Genomic DNA, 19,187 nt, shown 5'->3' on the forward strand with positions numbered 1-19,187 from the left:
TTCATTAAAAAGCTATAGTTAAGCAACTATTTAATGGAAATGGCGGTAACATCTACCATCACATTATTCCAAATTTTCATCTTCAAACACACTCCCTCTGCCAGTGGTCTCGCTCATTCCTCCATCAGAACAACTTCAATGGCCAAACCTGTCCTTTACTAATGATCTGAAACACACAGACTATGATGCTGTACAGAAAACAAGCCAGGCTTACCTCTAGACTGACACACTTGTTCCTAACAGTAAGTACCCATTCTGCAGCTGTTTCATTCCATGCCAGGCTCACTTCTCCATCAGCTTTCAAACTGCAAGGCCCAAGGACAATACCCAGCACGCCCTTATACTTGTCACTTGTCACGGCTGACACCTTCACCTGGTTCTCTCTGGCAATTCCCAGAGTCTGAAGCCAAGGCCAGGAATGCTGGAAATCAAGTTCTAAATGAGGCTGGATGTTAGCGGTGGCATGGAGCTGCAGGCAGGCAAACATGTCGTGAAAAGAAACGTGTCCAAAGAAGGTGGCAGTAAAGTTGCCAGTAAATATTGAACCATTCAGTGAAACTCTTGCTGGAGTCTGAAAAAATTAAGGAAAAACTGTTGTCAAGGTGTGGTTTTTTTTTTCCTATCGGGCCATATACTGTCTTTAAATGCTCATGTTACTAAAAGAGAACTAGTTCCCTGCTACCCTGACACCTTTTGTATTTGTTCTACATACTTGTCAATGTCTAAACAAAAGGAGAGATGGCCTAAAATATTTTTTTCGGAGTTCCATAATAAAAATGGCAGGAGAAAGCCTCAACTTCACAACTCCATTAGAACAATTACTAATACCACAAAAATCAACTGCTATTGCTTCTGCTATCATCACTTCTGGTTTTAGTATATCAAGCTCTAGCACTGTGAGAATGTGTTCAGTTCCCCTCAGACCTCATATTGTAGCCATATTACATGAGGGAAAAACCGGAATGCATTTTGTCTGGTGTCGTTATTGGAACATACGTGGGAATCAGAGTCACCGTGATTACTGTCTTTCTAGAGACAAATGACATCTTCTGTAATGTCACTCACAGAAGATGTTTATAACGCGTTCTTAAGAATACATCAGACTATAAGGTTTACCTTCTCAAACAGTTCAATAGCCACAGGGACTTTCACAAATTGTTAGCTAGAAAGAGTAGAAAACAGAGTAGGAAGTAAACCATTAAATTCTCAGCTTGTGCCTCCCATGCTCCCTTGTCCAGTTCATATCAGGCTGGCTGTATAATAACAGAACCAGACCATTTATACAGAGTTCTCACTGGCAGAAAATAACAGTTTGGAGACTTCAGCTAGAAAAATGAATGTGACTCTTGCCTTCTGCCTGGTGCACACCTCTTTCCTCCTGATGTTGCACCTGTTGGCTCAGAAACATCCCCTACCTCTGCTTTGTATTCTGCACTTGGTGCACAGCTGTGCACTGAAGATGTAAATCTGTAGCACTTGAATGCAAGTTTGTTGATAATTCTGATTCAGAATAAGCAATCCCTGCATGATGGTGAACCTGAGTGCAACCTTCCCCATGGACTTGTACAGTTTTTGGTGGAGAACTAAACCGACCTGTTTGAATCTGTGACTATTAAGGGGGTGAAAATATCTGAAAGTGTGTGCAAAACATCCAGCTACCTCAAATCCATTTCTACATCTCTGACAATGCTCAGTACTCAGATTCCCTTAGTAGTAGTTGAGACAGTGTGTTGACAGCAGAGTTTACAAATTAAGTCAGTACCTCAAAATGATGAAATGTAATTGCTCCATTGCAAAGGCCAGAAAGTTGTTCGTTAGCAGATTCTCCACTGCAAGCAACCTGTTGGCATTATCAACAAAGCACATTCAGAGCATGAAGAAAATCACAGAGGACTAAAATACAAAGGAGTGAGCTAAAAGGCTGCTTTCAGGAAAAAAGCATGATGATACCAAAATGTAGCTTTAAGATTCAAGGTTAGAGAACAGTATAAAAAGCTGAACAGTTTAGTGGATCTGAGGCTAAATCATGTCTCTATTATTGAATTTTCACACCAAAATATTATCAGACAGAAAACTACCTTCAAATAGTAGGAAACTGTTACTTGCTAGACAGAACTATTTTTCATACTCTGGCTTTTGATTTTGACAGGACACAGTGGCATTTCTTACGTTTAGCACAAAAAATACCACTGTCACAAGTAGACATTTAGTCTTTCAGCTGCCACCAGCTGTGTCCCCCGCTGCAGAAAGTGAAGTCCTTGGGGAGTGCTGTTGGTGGTATGAAAACTGCTGCCATTATTATTCACGTTGCCGTCAACACCCACAAACAGCCACATGATGGACCTGCAAACGCGGCTTTAGCAAGATGGGAAAGCTGGGACCGCGTGTTATTGTGCCTGAGCAAGCACCCACTCCAGCTTCATGACAAAAATGTTTTGTTACCCACCACACCTTGAAAATCTGCTCTTTGTTGTTAAGCAAATGATTTCTAGGCTTCCTGTAGTGGCCTTGTTTGACAAATATCTCTCTCCCTTCTGGCCTGCCAGCTAGCTCTCAAGCAGTAAATCTGAACAGTTGAGAATGCACAGCAGAAAGCGACATCAAACACACTATATAGCAGTATTTCTGCTCACCTCTAGCACACGTGGAACAATGTCCATCAGTCCTCCCACATCATGGTGAAGTGAAAGAGAAATTTCCATAGCACTGCCAGTGGTTTTCTTCTCTATTGCAATTCTGAGCTGTTCCATCTCCACTGTGGTTGTTATCCCTGCAGCAATCTTTTTGGTGAAATTCTATGCACAAAAGAAACCAAATCATTGAAAGTAACAAAAAACAACATCCCAGCAAAAGCAGAGTCTGTTTCAACACACTTAAACAACACAGCCTGGATCATGGGAGCAGCACTGGTAAAATAAAAGTGCAAATTAATCCAAGGGGCATCATTTCAAATAGAGATTTTTCTGTTATGCTAGACCTTTTGAATGCTGTGTACCAAGAATTCCTTCTGGCTCCAAAACACGTTGAGGGCGTTCAGTACCCTGGAGGATTTGAATCCTAAGGCACACATGATTAAAGCAGTGAAACTACTCGTAAGCAGGGCAGGGGAACTGTACAGAGTTCTCCTCTGCACACCCTTGTGTCTCACTGTGCCACAGGGGCTGAACCCAGTACAGATGGGAGCGTGTTAGTGACTTGAGCCTTCCAGCATGTGTTTAAACAAGCAAAATATATGAAACCTTCTTTTATGGAAAAATAATTTGAGATGCAGAAGAGCACTGTTCACAGATCTAGAGCAGAAATGCAGAAAACAACAGAAAGCAACATTTTACCAGGAAACACGATCCATGATGGGTCTGTGGGTGGAGGTTTCCAAGTGAAAGCCATGCTAAACACTCTTCTACTCTTTAGTGGACATCGAAAGGATGACATCAGAACTAGTTAACTCCAGTTCCAGACACAATGCAGTACTCAGGCTCACTGACACCTCATGACCTGATGGCTACCTACATGAGGCCTGCCTGTCCAGTCATCATTTATAGAGGAAAAATAAAATTGGACAAGACTCCTGTTTCTATGCAGCAACACACTTCACTCGAATGCAAACTGAATGTAGCACGTCAGTCTAGATTCAGGTCCAAGACTTCAGATGACAGGTACACAGTGCGACAAGAAACGAGAAAACATCTGTCTTTTGCACAGTATTCAGCACATCTCAAAAATGCAGATGCTTTTGGAATTAGGTGCACAGGAATAACCTACAGTTATTAGAAATGGTTCTGATAAAAATTAAATAATCATAAGCAGAACTCTTCTTACCTCATAATATCCAGCAGCTTCTAAAATAAAAGGGATCCCATGTTTCTTTATCTTTGAGATGTTGTGCTTTAAACTCACAGACAGCTGGGATTTAGGAGGTTCTGCGGACAGTCTGTGAGCTTCCAACACAGCGGCAATCCTTTCACTGCCACTCCGGAGGGCTACAGTAACTGTGCCATTTCTTGGGCCCTGGTCACACATGGCAGTAAGAATGCCGTCCGAGGGCAAACCTATCGACAGGGAAGGAAGCCAAATCAACACAATACTTCTGGGTTCTCATTAAGAGAAGCCTTCTGTAGTTCTTCATAAAAAAAGACAGACCTTTTTTAAAAAGTGATCATTCAGCTAGCTGCACTGACTGATATTTATAGTAAGAAATTACATTACCTACCATATATGAAAACCACATTAAAAAAGGATTGTCAAATTAAAATGTGGCATGCACTTTGGAAGTCAATGACTTTTCTTAATAAAGGATATCTATCAGTGAGTATTGCGTCCAACTCCAGTAGTCAGCTGCTAGAAAGTTTCAAAACAGATTTCTTCATTCCAAAGAGACAAAGGCAATTTAACCATTCAAAATTATTGATAACTTCAGTTCATGAAAACCCTTGGGTTTGCTTAGGATACAACACTTGGTCTATTTTAGTTTTCAGTGTAATTTATTCAATGACTTTCAAAGTTTCAATTCTGGCCCAAATCAAAACAAGCATTAAAATATGCTTAGAGGAATGGATCAGCATGCAGGAATACAGATGTACAAGAGAGAAATAATTCACTCTGAACTAATTCAAAGAGCTTTTAAGTAGTTTTGTATCCATTTTATTGTATTTTCTCAACAATATTAAAAGGAATGTTGCTAAGACTGGACATTTTGTTCCAGTGTGAGCAAATGCAACTCATGTACTTCTACTGGTCTGCACTTATTTAGATAAATTCACCTTGACACCTTGTTACACCACACCATCAAGTCAGAATTTTCTTCATACCTGCATTTGTTAAAAAGCTGATATTATGTGTTAAAGTCCCACTGATTCTGCTGTGTCCATGACTCATGATATTGGAAAAATCTATAGAAAGGGCTTTGTCATCCATCTGGAAGCTAGCTAGCCCCCTTTTCATCTCTTTACTCAGCTCCAGGTGTCCTTTCAGTTTTGCCTCCATTGGGATTGCCTGACTGCCATTCTGAAACACAGCAAAAGTGACATTGTGTACGGTGGTGTTCCCAAACACGTTTCTGTTCCTCAGATGAAGTCCATATAGTGTTTTGTTGACCATCACATTGATGTTACCTGTAACAGGCAGAAATTATTACTGTGGAGAGAGTCCTTTGGGACAGAAGTAACCAGAATTTTATAAGTAACATACAAATTAACCATTAAGTTAATACCAGGAGGAAGTAAAAAATATTCCATTTATTATAATAGATAATTTAACCTAATCTAGAGAGCAAATCAGTTTATGGTTGAGAGAGCTTTTCTACTAGTAGAAGTGTCTGTGTTTAAAACAAATTACATAATAGCATTTCTGGCAGCTGTTTCTTTTTATTCACCAAGCTGCTTGTGCCTTTAGGCCACAAACCACAGTGTGTTCCTTCTGAAGGAACATTTATGGAGAGACTATGACCTATTACTTGTGTAACTTCAGGCTAAACAATCCCTGTGGAGTTCCGCAGTGACCTGCTCCACCTATGGAGCCACTCAGAAGAGCAAGGGCCTCAAGTCACATGTCCCCCCCATTTCAGAAGAGCTGCATAGGAAAGACGTCACCCACTAATTCCTTCAATCAAGGAAAAGACGAAAATTACTAAACTACGTTAGTTCACTAAAAGTAGTTTCAGCCCAATGACCAATGGTCCATTTTGCATGATAAATACTCTTCTGCATTCTGCGCATTTCAGCAAGGAACACATTTAAATTAAGAAGCTTTCTTAGATAGCTGCAGACTTAGCAGCAAAACACAAAGTAAAAAGGTACCATCATGAATGTTGGTTTTGCACTTCAGTAATCCATCCAGAGAAAGGAGACGAGGTATGGCCTTTAATCCAGCAAATGTGTGTTGGACTCTTCCATTTAGGGACAAAACAAGACCAACTTTCTGCTCTCTGGTTCCCATGAAATCTATGTGAAGCCTATTTTCATTAAGCTTCATCTCGGAAGACATCAAAAGTCTAAAAAGAGAAATATACAAATTGCTATTAAGTTCTTATTATTATGCTTCATTCATGATTGTCAGGACAGCATGGGGTCAAGATTTTGAGTATCTCTAAGTGTGGAGAGTCCACAGACTCCCTGGGCACATGTTCCAGTGCTGTGAAGCAGTCAATCAGACGCCTTGCAATAAGTATGTGCTATTCACCAGATGTTTATAAAACTACTCAGTAAAGTCTCACAGATGGGCAGACTGATTTTTCTTCAAATCTTGGATGCTTTTGATACTATCCCTAATAAAAGAAAGAGATAGATTTGGACAGAGTTAGAGTTGGAAACGAACTCCTCTCTGTCACAATATAAAATCTCTATTCAGCGCTGATTTAAAAGCTTAAACAATAATTTTAAATGCCACCACCATTTGAGTTCGGTAAACAAGCTAATAACTATTTCTTCGTATCTTGGGCCTGAGTTGAATGGTGCTGGAGAAACACAGCACAGCTTCTTAAGGAACCTGCTGGAGAAAACAAGAAGCTCAACTTCCAGTCTTTCAAATATAAGACTGAGACACAATTTTCACGTTGCCTTCAATAAACTGCCCATTGAAATCTCTGGCTTTCTAGACTCAGGTATACTACACAAAATAGCTAAAAGTAAAGCAATAATATTTTCATAATGTTAGACATCCCTCCTAGAAATTGGAACCCTCTTGAAACACTGATGACAGGTAAAACTTCAGTGAAAATCCACTTGATGGGAACAGTTGAACTACATAATTCAGGGAAGAAAGATTCATTTGATCAGTGAGCGACTGAAGTCTGTACAGACTGCATCTTTTCTGCAGTTCCCCAGAAACAGTCCATTTTTTATTCTTCTCTCTTTTCTCCCTGTAAAATAAATCCCAAATAAATCATCATTCCAGAAATTTTGAGCATTCTGTTTTACTTCCTGTGAAGTGAGCTGCAATAAATTGCTCTGTTACAGCCTACCCTGGTATTTAAGCAACTGAATGTACTATTGGAAGGCCAGAACTGCAAGTAAGCTGCAGAAACACATTGAATATCTTTCTTGAATCTTTTATCTTATTTTTTCTTTTATTACTAAATCTAATGAGCTCCAGCTAACTTGTAATAATTTCCAATTTCTTTAACTCTGCCAAATACTTACGTATTTGTGAAATTTGAAAAATCAGCTGGAGGAGCCAGCTGAAACTTGAGAGGGTCAAATTTCTATTTCTGACCCTGCCACCTCAGAGCTTTCCACAATGCTTAATAAAACTTTATCATAAACACTGGGAAGTGCCCTCTTCCACTGGCATAGCTTGTAAATATTAGTTCCCTACTTCTGAGAGGATAAACAATGGGGGGAAAAGGCTGATCCAAAACCAGTCTAACAGCACCACCTGTTCAATCAAGTTATCCCTATAAAAAGTCCTAGGAAAGCTACTAGAACACATTAACATAACTTACTATACCAACTTATGAAAGGTAAAGAGCAAAAGTATTTCAGTAACAGGGATAACACATGAAATGGCATTTGCTCAGTGGCTTCTGTGCCAGCTATATGAAAGTAGTTACATTTAACTATGTATCACAGAACACTCTTCAGCTCCTCTAGTAACCAACATTCTGATTTCTCTACCTTGATGGAAATATTTTGCCCATGAGCTGGAACTGTATCAATTCTGGATCTGACAGGATTGTCTGATGGAGGAAAGCCCTCAACTCGACAGCTCTGGCATTCTTCCTGTTTTCATTGTTCATTTCTACCTCCAGCATCAGCATGTCCCTTCCATTGGAATGAAGGTACAGAGAACCATTGAGGTTGCTCTCACCGTAACTCTTCAGCACTGCCTGGGCCTACACATAGAAAAAAGAACAAGACATTAAGGATACTGAAACACCAGTTTGAAAAATAAGACTGCAGACAAGTTGGGTCTGGGAAAAAGAAGAGAGGGGAGCAGAGGGGTGAAAGGTGCTTTTAGTTTTCATCTTCTTTCTCACCATCTAACTCTATTTTTCTTTGGCAAGAAATTAATTCTGCCCAAGTTGAGTCTGTTTTGTCCATGAAGGTAATGGGTAAGTGATCTCCCCATCTTTTACCTCAACCTACCATATAGGATAAAGCTAATCCTAGAGAAACAGCCTTTTGAATTGGTAATAAAGCTACAGATGACACCTGATTTTGCATATAAGCCTGTCACCATGCTAGAGCTTTCACCAAAAAAATATGAACTATCTTGAATTTTAAATACAATTTATCTTGACTTTCAGAGTTTTCTGAATTTCAACCAAAACACAAGCCACCTATTCCAACTGCATGTAGCCATCTAGCCAGAACAAATTCTACTCATAAAAAGTTAACTGCTTTCCCAACAAGTTACACCTCTCCACTACACTCATTGAATTCCACACAAGTTGTCCAAATTTGTAGTATACACATATATTTGTGTTCCCATGCTTGAAAGCAGTTGCAAAGCAAGTTATAGCACAGCTCCCAGGCTGACGTGCGTTCCTAATGCATGTGACAAGCAAGCGACTCAACACAAGTCTGAGTGTATGAACTGCAAAAGCCACAAGTCCGAGCAACAAAACTGCAATGGTCAGGCAACTGACCTGTGAAGACGTGTTCTTGTTGATGATGGCTTTTATGCTCACACCGTAGTCAAAGTGCTCCACTTTAGTATGCCTGGAAAACAGCTCCCCACTTAGGTCCATTGCTTGTGGAAACTCCAGCTATTTGACAAAGTAAAATGTAAACATCACTGCATTCCCATCAGTTGCCTCATGTATTATTAATAATAATAATATCATTTGATGTCTGAAATTTTAGAAGGATGCATATATCCAAGTGTGTGTACAAAATTTTAGCAATTTGACTCAAAGACAACAGAAAATAAATTAAATGCAGTAAAAATGTATGAAAATGAAAGGTCAGTGCATTTCTTAGAAGACATTGATACAGATTATGATTTCATCTGCTGGGATACCTAGAGTCTCTGTCAGGGCCAAGACTTTATTGAACTAGGAAGTTTTTAAGCATAAAACAGTTACAATTCTAAAGACTATACAGTAAAACAGCCACCAAGACATAAAAAATAAAATGTCACAAATGAAAACCATCAATACCTGGAATGAATGTGTCACATTGATGTATAAAAGGTATCTTAAATATGCCTCACTGGATTTGTCCTGATGTCTCCCTAGACATCTGAGAACATCTTCCTTATCAACCTTCATGGTAATCTCAAGCTCATGCGTCACCTGTGTGTTAAGAATGTGAATAAGCGAATTGCATTGAATATTAACCCTGTATATTACGAAAGATGAGAGAAGTCATCCCTACATATTATGAAAAATGAAAGAGTTGTGAGCTATTACACTGTGGCTCAGAATGAAAAATGAGCAAAGCAGGAAAAAAATAACTGCATTTGGTAAGAAAGATGAATAGATACATCTAGGTGAGAACCCGGAATACATTCCTTCCTGGTACTTATTATTATTATTAATAATATTCATGCATGGTAGTATTTTGAAAATACTATACTAAGTGTTACTATAATATTTTACTATACAACAAATTATTATATATTATTATACAAAACATTGTATTAGGGAGGCCCCAACCATATAATTGCTTTCTGAACTTTTTAGTTGCAGCATTTACATGGTAAGGAACTAAAGACCTATAGCAAGTTAGGTCTGAAAAGCCAACAAACTGTAAAAAATGAATCTTTCCTTCTAACTGAATTTAATGGGAAATTTACTCACATTTTGGTGACTTGGAGTTAAAAAGCATATTTCAAGATCTTTAGGGAACAACCTGTAGTTATAAGGATGAGTTAAGCCAGCACAAATCTAAAAAAAAGTGGGAGAGGAAATGCAAGGAACATAAGATATATGCAGTAAATCATTCATATGCTGTCTTTTTTAGTATGCCAGACTAAAGGAAATTCTTGTATAACTCACATAGGGGTTTTCAGGTTGGTAACCAAGGGTAAGAGTTTGAACTGTTTCCTCCACTCCGTTTATCAAAACTTTAGTTTCCAATAAATACAGCTTTAGCTTTTTATCAATGGTAAAGGTCTCCTGCAGAAGGAAGCTCTGCAGAATGGGCACTTTAAAAGGATGCCTGGAACAAAACAAGGAATAAGCAAAGTGTAAAAGATCCTAATACACAACTACAAAAAGAAATCTTGCAGAGTTCAACTTGAACTCCAAAATCTTCAGTTGCAGATGTCATCAGGGCGTCAGGTACAGAAGCAAAACACATAGGGCCAGGAACTCCAAGAAATGACTAGAGTGTGATTATAAGTTCATACAAACTATACACATTTACTGGAATTTCTAATAAGGAATTTCCATCCTGGATTCAGGAAAGGCTTGGAAGAGCATGAGAGAGCGTGACACTCTAAAATTCTGACATGCACAACCAGTACATACACTTCATATACCTGCATAGCCAAGATTTCATTTCAAATAGGGACAGCGTCCGAAAGCTTAGGGCAGCTTTGAAAAATCTCACCTATGCCATATTCTATGCTTTCTGTAGAAACAATATCTGCATGCCAAGAATCCTATGCAACAGATGTTCAGCTATGTTCTTGGAGTAGTTTGCTACTTTCAGTGTAATGTTTTATGAAGTTTATTAAATATTTCTGCACATTCACGTAGCTGGATGTCTTCGAAAAATGAATTAACTTTTATAAGCAGACTCTGGACTGCCTTTATACACATTAGGATATCTGGTACAGCTCTTTGTTCTTCATTTATGTATTTTTTCCATTACCGAAAAGGCACCTCATATTTTTTTAGCTCCTAAGGGAGCCTGTGCACTCCTGCTGACCCTCGTATGCCTTGAGAAAGCTGAGATGTCCCCAGAGATGATCCAGATGTCTTCAGTCTGAGCATATATTTTTACCAAGGCCTCCAAGCTGTGTTTTCATAATGCGTAATGAAGAGCGAAATGTCAGAGATAGCCAGTATCTAGAAGGAATGCAACTCGTTCTCATCAGGAAGTGGAAACATGTTCCAAAATGTAAACAAGACCATTTGTTCTGTGTTTTAAGAGGGAATACCTCTGGCTTTAGAATGGCTACATTATTCCTTAGGACTAGGAAAAAAGGCATCTGGATGGCACAGAGGATCAGATGTGGCTTTTGGAACTTCTCACCACTTCCAAGATTGGACAGACCATAAATTCTGGTGTTTTCATGAAAGGTGCAACACCCCAATAGAGTTGCCAACAAATGTGTTGCTGCAGCATACGTGGCCTGTTGCCTTTGACAGCTTTGTTCACAGTAAAGACAGAAAAAGCTAACGGATGCAAATAAGCAGCCTATAAAGTCGGAGCGCTTGAGCAAGTTCAGGGAGGCAGAGGGGAGGAGGCACAGGCTTTGTGCATGTGGCACTTCCACTTTGTATAAAGCCCAGAATGTTTCACAAGAGCAGCAAGATGCACGTTGAATTTAGGCCTAAACATTCTTCAGAGACAAAAATGATAAGACTACTGAACCTGAAATGGAGGGTTCCACGTTTTTGATAGAGCATCTGCTCCTTCTTCAGCTCTTCTATCTGACCTTCAAACTGCAGCACGATAGGCAGGCTTTTATAATCTCTCCATATAGTCTTCACAGAAAAGTTTGTCTTCTTAGGCTGCACTCAAATAATGAGAGCAGAGGAGGAAAGGACAGTTGTATCAGATTGCTGCGTTAATATTCAGAAACATCAATACAGAAACCATGTTGTTCACCAGGCTCCAGGGAGGCTATTGTTTCACAGATGCTTCAGTTTAAATCCTGATCTCTGTTTACATAGGATTAGTAGAAAACTGAGTTCAGCAGAAAACAAATGCCCTATAATGTTATCACTTGAATGTAACTTACTTGCAACAGGAGCAAGTCCTCTTTGGAGGACAAACTGCTGATTACCTCTTCCTGTGGTACAAACACCAAGTGAAGCAAAAATTATTTTAAGACTGGAAGGGATGTAGAAGCTAAAAAAGCATAGAAACCTAGACTGCTACTGTGCTCACTAGCAGGCAAGATATTTTGATTCTCCAAGACAGCAGAATCTTCCACACCTGCCATACATTTGCATCAAAATATAAGTAATTATACCTACAGCTCTTTCTAGCCATGCAGTCTGTTTTTGTCCGCCCTGACTTTGTCTATAGTCTCCCAAACAGGTGAGAAGTACTCAAAACTACACTGCACAAGTTTCTGTTTGTTTTCTTTGTGAACCTAGTTTTACACTGCAAGTTGTCAAAACAGACAGAAATGGAAGCAGCACTAGAAGTGTTTAAATTTCAACACTAGCAGTAACATCTCTTGGGAAGGTGGCAGACCTGAGAAACAGTGCTGAGTCAAAGAAATTGCATCTGTATTTCTTTCTTACCATTGCCAGATTCTGATAGCTGGCTGTGACATTAAATTCCTGTTTTGTACTCTTTATCTTAAAGCACAGTAATTTGGATCCTTCATTATTCTCAAAATGAATCTCACTCTTCACAAGCTGATTCCACAGAGATTTCAGTTCACTATAGCTATGCAGAACATTCCTCCCAAGATGATTAAACGTGGATGCCTGAAAAAAACCCAAATATGAACACATTAGCCTGGCTGAGTTAGGACAGACAAAATCCTATAGTGCCAGCAGCACAGCACAGAGGTGAAAAGATTGCATTTTCTTGGAGAGTATAATTACAAGAACTCTTAGAAATAGTGTGCCAGCTTTTCCATTATCAAAATATTCTGAATTGCCATAAAGATGTAAAAATTTATTTTATCCTCTCCAAGCAACTGAGAGAAAAATATTGAAAAGACAATAGTCAATGAACATTTTTTTCTCATGCAAGAATGTTTCTCACAATCCCCCACACTGTGCCTGAGACAGCAGTGATCTAATGAGGGAAAGCTGCAGTTCAGAATAAAGGCACATCCTAAACATAAACCTGAGTTAAAGATGTAGACCATTGCAGTGGATTCTAAAAGAAAGGCAAGCATTCCAGGCTCTCTTTTATACAGAGGCAGATAAGAAGTTAAGCTTCTCTAAGACAAATCTACACTTTGCATAATGACAGAGGCTTATCATGTCACAACAACTGTGATGAAATCAATTTTAAATCTCTATTGCATAGCACATTCTAAAATAAATTAGGAGGAAGCTTAGAACCCATAGACCAGGGGCACACTGATTCTACCCAGTGGATATTTAATCATTTTACAGAAAGTGAAAGATTTCCAACAGAAAAGACAGAAGACTGCACATTGAGAACCTGCTACTGAAGGTTCTCTCAGGTTTGTGGGAGACAAGTAACGCTCCAAGTCGTAACAAAAGAAATAACCTTTCACTTCTCAGGATTGATCTGAACCACTGAACTATCCAGTACACCACTTCTCCTACTGAATCTGCTGATATTGCAGAGCTACCTGTAGATTTAGTTGTTTATTTTGTAGAGATATAGTGGGATAAAGAGTTTCAGCAAAAACACCTCAGTGGCAAAAGGTCTTCTGCAAGATCAGCACTCTAATATTAACGAAGCTCAAAATACTCAAGCAGAATTTTTACAAACCATATCAAGAGGCAGCAAGTGCCACGAACTACATGACAGCCTGTTGAGCAGGACACTCTCCAGGAAGAGGAGAGTTACATTCTTCTCAGGCAGAGGATGCCTTGAAATCTAATATGTCAAACTTCAGTGAATGCTGTAATCACTGGGCTCTTAACTTACAAGTTCGGCTATTGTTCTTCCTACTTTTAAAATGAAAAACACTCTCAGCTGTTTCATATCACTAAGGAACAAGTTTTAAACATTTCTTACATGATTATCCAATTTTCCCACTTCCTGAAACTGTCAGGTCATTGGGGTGGTGACAAGAATAGAAAGCTTTAAAGTAGTAATGATTATTCGTACACTCCCAGGCAGAACCCTGCCATCGTGTATTCGGGCTTTGCGCAGGGAGCGATGGACTCCCCTTCCAAACAGACGCAGAGGTGGTGGCCCTAACACCTTTTCAAAGCTAATAAAGAGAACCTGGCTGTGCTGATTTGGCTGCCCCACAAAAAGAACAGCTTGTCAATCAAGCACAGAAAACAGACAGTTCTGTTGGGTATCTATCACAGAGCTCTATCAAAGCCATGCGCTAGAGGAAGCATCACCTTACTGACCTGCAGGTATGTTGTAGCTGGTGTGTAAATGTGAACTTTTCCTTCCTTTTCATTGTCTTGATCTCTATAGAATAGTTCCACTATGAGATTCTTAATGGAAAGAGCTTTTCCAGTTGTCAGCTCCACAGTTGATAAATAAGCAGAATGCTGAGGCTGATGCAGTTTGTGAGCTGCATACACATATAGCCATGGGGTGTCTATATTCAATCCACCTGGAAGGAACATACATTAAAGCTGGCAGAAAAGTGAGATTTCAAGCTACCTAGATTCTGACCCTGCAAGAAAGCTGATAACATGCTGGGGTTTTGGAATGAGGCTAAAATGCTACTATCAATCTATTACCTTCCATTGCCAAAATCTCTGGATGGTATATAGTGAAATGAATGTCTTCCACTAGCATAACATATTACAGAGTCTAACACATAGGGAGTTTTGCTAATAAATGGAAATTTATGAAGCCCAGTATCTAAATGGCACCAGGAAAGGGTTCTACTGCAGGGTCTGCAACAAAATGTGAAACCTTTACCTGAACTGTAAATCTGTAACCACTATTCACATAATTACAATAATGGCCTTAATCAAAGCTGTTCTGACATATGCCAACACAGAAATTCAACTCTGCAATACTTACGCTTTGAAAAAGACTTGTAGGTTATTTTGGAAATCAGTTTATAGACAGCTCAGAATATTTGTTTCTGACAAGCTGCTGACATGTTACTAGCAGACTCTTGAAATTTTGCTAGTTATTTATCAAATGGCACCATTCACTCATTGCGATACAGTTCAGTAATTCATGATTATTTTATGACAGGCACAAAGTAATCTCCAAATTTTTAAAACTTCAGAATTAATCTAACCTTAGTTTGGTTCACCTTAACAAGCAGAAAAGCATCCATTAATTCAGTTCACTGTATCAAGCCAGTTGTTTTGCATTAATAAAGATCCAAGTTTTTGCACATATGGTGTATACTAGATTTGAAAAAAATACATCTCAACAGCAAATCTACACACTGAGCCAATCATTGCAATGATTTATATTGCTTCATCCACCGAAGCAAAAATGGTAGTGGCATTCAATCCATCTCAAGGTCTAAATGTCAGAAAACTGATTTTTGGCATACCACTGGTAACTTAACTCCTATTTTAGAAAAAAAACTCTAACAATGTAAAATACAGCTTCTTCTTATAAAGGCCTGCTCCCTGTAGGCATATTAAAAAAAAAATCCATACTTATACACAGTTGTTTAATGTATAGCTTAAAATACACCATTAAAGTTCTGCTCAGTGTCCCATTTTCTAATGTTCCTCTAACAAACTTGATCACTTTCTACAGTAAAGAATTTTTTAAAAACATGGTTCACTTCTTGGTCAGTTCTCTCGGTTAAAAGCTAACTGGACATTACTGCTCTACATGAGGATCATGGCCATCAGACAAAGTTATCCCCCTCTGCAGCACAGGAGAGGTTATGTCTGCGACACTGGATCTGGTTTTGGACCCCCCAGATCAAGGTGGATGGTGAGAAACCAGAAAGGCCACAGCAGAAGGGCCAGGACAACAAGATCTGTGGCGAGGTGGGAGGGAGTCGGGCTTGTTTAGTCTGGCAAAGGAACAGGGGAACCTAACAGCTGCCTACAGCTACCCTGAAAGTAAATAGCAAAAATGAGGAACACAAACCCTCCAAAAAAGGCAGAGAATACAAGGGACAATGGCCACCAACTGCACTTTGAGAGGCCAAGGAACTGCTGGAAGAAGCTAGCTGGCTAAGCTGTGGAATGTTGGAGATTTTGAAAACTCAGCTAAGCCAAGCCACAGCAGATGTGATCTAGTGTTAGGAACAGTCCTGATTCAAGCAGGAGGCTGAGCTAGAAAACCTCCAGGGTCTGCCTCTTCCAAACAATATTTCTATGATTCTGCTACACACACACAAAACTACCTCACAGAATTCCAGCAGCAACTTTCAGTGCCTGCTTTTCTAATCAAAGACTGGAAATGGTTTGTGGTACTTCACCTTCCCACTTCTTCAGGCCGCTTCTGGATGCGTCTCTCCACTGCAGTCCAGCCACAAATGGCACATGGTCATTATACTGCACCTCAAAGCTGGTGCTGCTCTGCAAATAAACCTGAGAGCTGTGCAAGTGCTGCAGCTGGGTTCTATAATTCACCTCTTTTTCCAGGACTTGCATGGTAAACTGGAAGACAAGCAAATTTAAATAACACCAGGATCTAACACACACACAAAGAGCAGCAGGAAGGTCACAGCTTGTGCTGCTGCTCTGTGCGTTTGCTGCTCACTTTACAGCTTTTCATGCATGCCGAGCAGTTACAGACTGGGATTTCTTTAATATGCATTTCTTACATCTATCGGAAATTCAAAAAGGAAAATTTCCAATAATTTTAAATGAATTTACTTTGTTGGAAAAAGAAATCATAATTCTAGGTCAGTCTACGCTGGGATCACAGATCAATTCTATGCTTACAGGTAGTCCCTATGGAAATACAACAATGACAACCAACCTCAGAAAACTGTTACGTGTTCTACGATAATAACAAAGACGACCTGCAACTTCTAAGAAATAACACAAATATTGACAGGAATAGTTTCTGTAGCTTCTGTAAGAACTTCCTACGAATAAAACAAAAGATCACAGGGTATACCAATATAAATAATTATTTTCTTTCTTTTTGTAGCCCACAGAATGTGCTTCAAAAGAAGGATAAACCCACTCTGAGGCTTTTGATTATACTTTGCTACATGAGAAAACTTTTTACTGATCCAGGATAGAAATCAATTAGTAATTAAAAACATACGAAAAATAAGAACAGGTCTGACCTTAGTTCAGCTACTGCATTCCATACCAACTTCCATCTAAGTGCTGTAATATTCTGAGTAACCCCCACCCTTTTTCCACGTTGTTCAAGCAAAGCAACCTTTTTATATCTCTGTGATCATTTTATGTGCACAAACTCCGCAAAAAACTCAGACCACATTACACCCAAATTTTTTTAGTATTTTAAAAACCCATTTACTGTCTTCCTCTCATTCATTTTAAATGTCAGTGATCTACACATGCCTGGGCTAAGACCTTACCTAACGCAAATTTACTAGGTCTGGATATCTGACTTGTATTATGAATACATAACACAGAAAAAAAACTCTTAATAAATAAATTCATCCAAACTTTTTTCTGTTTTTTTCTGTTAAATATTTGAAGTGAGGTTCTTACTCTTCAACAATCATGATTACCTCCATGAAATAGCTGACTAGAGATGAACTGGAACTGTTCTTGAATGCTTGGCTGATGACCAATTTCTTCTTGTTGTTGACTTCATCCCAGTGTTTCCCATAGCTCACTTCCACCTGGGAGGAAAGCCAAGACGCACTCGCTTCATGTTTCAGGTGAACCTAAAGAACAGAAACCACCTTGTTCCTGTAAAGCATGCTTTCTCATTTATTCACTGCTGTTAACTGCCTCTAGAAATACTCCCAAGTAGCAAGCAAGACTAAAGCAGAAAGGGCTGCAAATTTTCCAAAGAGAATTGTTCCTTCAGAAGATAGAAATTCAGTGTACAAAGCCCAAAACTTGTAGTCTGCGTGCTGCCAGTCAAATTGCTTTTCTCAACAGCTACGGTAACTGGACTCATGTACTCTGATGGGCTGGCCCACATGGATTCACCGTGCAGCTGCAAAGCCAGGTGAGATCTTGCTTCATGGGCAATCCTAACGTTTCCTGGCTTCTGTCCAACTTGAACCAAATGCCAATCTGAAGGGACGCAACGTTTCCCTTTAATTCAGAAGCTTATTTTTCAACCAGCTCTCTGTTCTGCAGCAAATACCCAGTAGTGGTGATTTGCCTTTAAATTAACCTTTGTGCTGTCTGTAAATGAAGACATTTTAAAGAGATCTGCCTTTGTGCATGAGAGGGTCATCCAATTTCTAAAAAAGTATACCAATCTGAACCAGAAAATTAATACAAAACATTGTAAAATGCCGCCTTCTACAGAAATACATCTTCTGATGAATAAGCAAAGAGTTCCTGACTTTAAGTTACAAGAAGGATAAAACAAGATAGGTCATAAACTTATTAATACTATTTATATATAACAAAAAATCTCATTCTGCAGAAGTTTTGTGAATTAATAGATTGAAAATTACACCACTGGAGAGTTCCATCACTTACAGCTATAATGGACCACACCAATTAGCAATTAACTAGATATCTTTGTCTATACAGAAAGCAAAGAGAAACAAGAAGAAAAAGACTGTTTAAGCCCCTCAGCACACGAGTGACACAAAGGGACTCAGTGCACGAGTCCATAAGTGCTTTGCTCAGTATCTCTACCTTGTGATTATAGGTGGGAGTCTGCATACAGTGGAATTCGTGCCCAATATCAAGTTTGTACATGCCGTGTGCCCCTGTCTCCACTTTAATCTTCTGCTGGGTACTGCACTCATGATGAAGATTTTTTGCCTCTCCTGTTCAAGTTAAATCACAAAGTTACCTATTCAAATAAATTAGAAGTAAGCTTTCAAAATTTGATAGTATAAATCTAGTGCTGGCTTCAAGGTTGCTATTTTTCAAAAATATTAAAGTGAGATTTGTCTATTTCTATAGGTATATACTTGTTGATTTATCCTAGAAATACAAAGGAAAGCCACATTTAATGATCCTGAATTTAATAACTGTGAGTTTGTATTTGCTGTGTAAGTGATTTACAACTATTAACACGAAAACACTACCACAGTAAAAAGAAAAGGTAAGTAGATATTTAATTAAAGTACAAGGTCTGGCAGTATGTTCTGTAGTCTAAAGGTACTGACCAAAGGTTGTGAAGATTGCTACCAATACTGGTATAACTGCATGCCCATCAAGTTCAGCTCAAGGATTATCTTTACTATCTGCTTGACATCTAGACACATTTTAGAGACTACAATGTTGTTGTCAAAACACAGTTTCTGACACTTCTTTTCCTGCTACACATATGCCCAAGCTATCAGCAATCAATAGCTTTGCACTTCTGACTACAGACATGCTGTATATGCAAAACTAT

The 19,187-nt window shown here is 39.0% G+C and overlaps 2 protein-coding genes across 4 annotated transcripts in view; one reads left to right on the forward strand and one right to left on the reverse strand.

Moving 5' to 3' along the window:
• Positions 1 to 18,589, reverse strand: part of LOC309445560 (uncharacterized protein) — a 52,865-nt gene extending 34,276 nt beyond the window's left edge. For 2 of the 3 annotated variants that reach the window (XM_082064501.1, XM_082064500.1), the window contains exons 1-17: positions 18,479 to 18,589; positions 17,383 to 17,541; positions 16,147 to 16,327; positions 14,138 to 14,349; positions 12,365 to 12,553; positions 11,484 to 11,623; positions 9,938 to 10,100; positions 9,740 to 9,826; positions 9,098 to 9,232; positions 8,585 to 8,704; positions 7,611 to 7,828; positions 5,796 to 5,989; positions 4,809 to 5,111; positions 3,820 to 4,049; positions 2,634 to 2,795; positions 1,763 to 1,840; positions 215 to 571 (exon numbers count right to left, since the gene is read on the reverse strand). In XM_082064501.1, the coding sequence (XP_081920627.1) occupies positions 215 to 571; positions 1,763 to 1,840; positions 2,634 to 2,795; positions 3,820 to 4,049; positions 4,809 to 5,111; positions 5,796 to 5,989; positions 7,611 to 7,828; positions 8,585 to 8,704; positions 9,098 to 9,232; positions 9,740 to 9,826; positions 9,938 to 10,100; positions 11,484 to 11,623; positions 12,365 to 12,553; positions 14,138 to 14,349; positions 16,147 to 16,327; positions 17,383 to 17,541; positions 18,479 to 18,541 (2,991 nt within the window). In that variant the 5' untranslated portion in view covers positions 18,542 to 18,589. The remainder of the gene's footprint in view (positions 1 to 214; positions 572 to 1,762; positions 1,841 to 2,633; positions 2,796 to 3,819; positions 4,050 to 4,808; positions 5,112 to 5,795; positions 5,990 to 7,610; positions 7,829 to 8,584; positions 8,705 to 9,097; positions 9,233 to 9,739; positions 9,827 to 9,937; positions 10,101 to 11,483; positions 11,624 to 12,364; positions 12,554 to 14,137; positions 14,350 to 16,146; positions 16,328 to 17,382; positions 17,542 to 18,478) is intronic. The other variant, XM_082064502.1, reaches the window with a different exon arrangement.
• The window catches only part of NDE1 (nudE neurodevelopment protein 1), a 337,987-nt gene that overhangs the window by 67,396 nt on the left and 251,404 nt on the right, over positions 1 to 19,187 (forward strand). The window lies entirely within an intron of this gene.

The sequence above is a fragment of the Streptopelia decaocto genome (genome assembly GCF_964273445.1).
Source record: "Streptopelia decaocto genome assembly, chromosome: 13".
NCBI lineage: Eukaryota > Metazoa > Chordata > Aves > Columbiformes > Columbidae > Streptopelia > Streptopelia decaocto.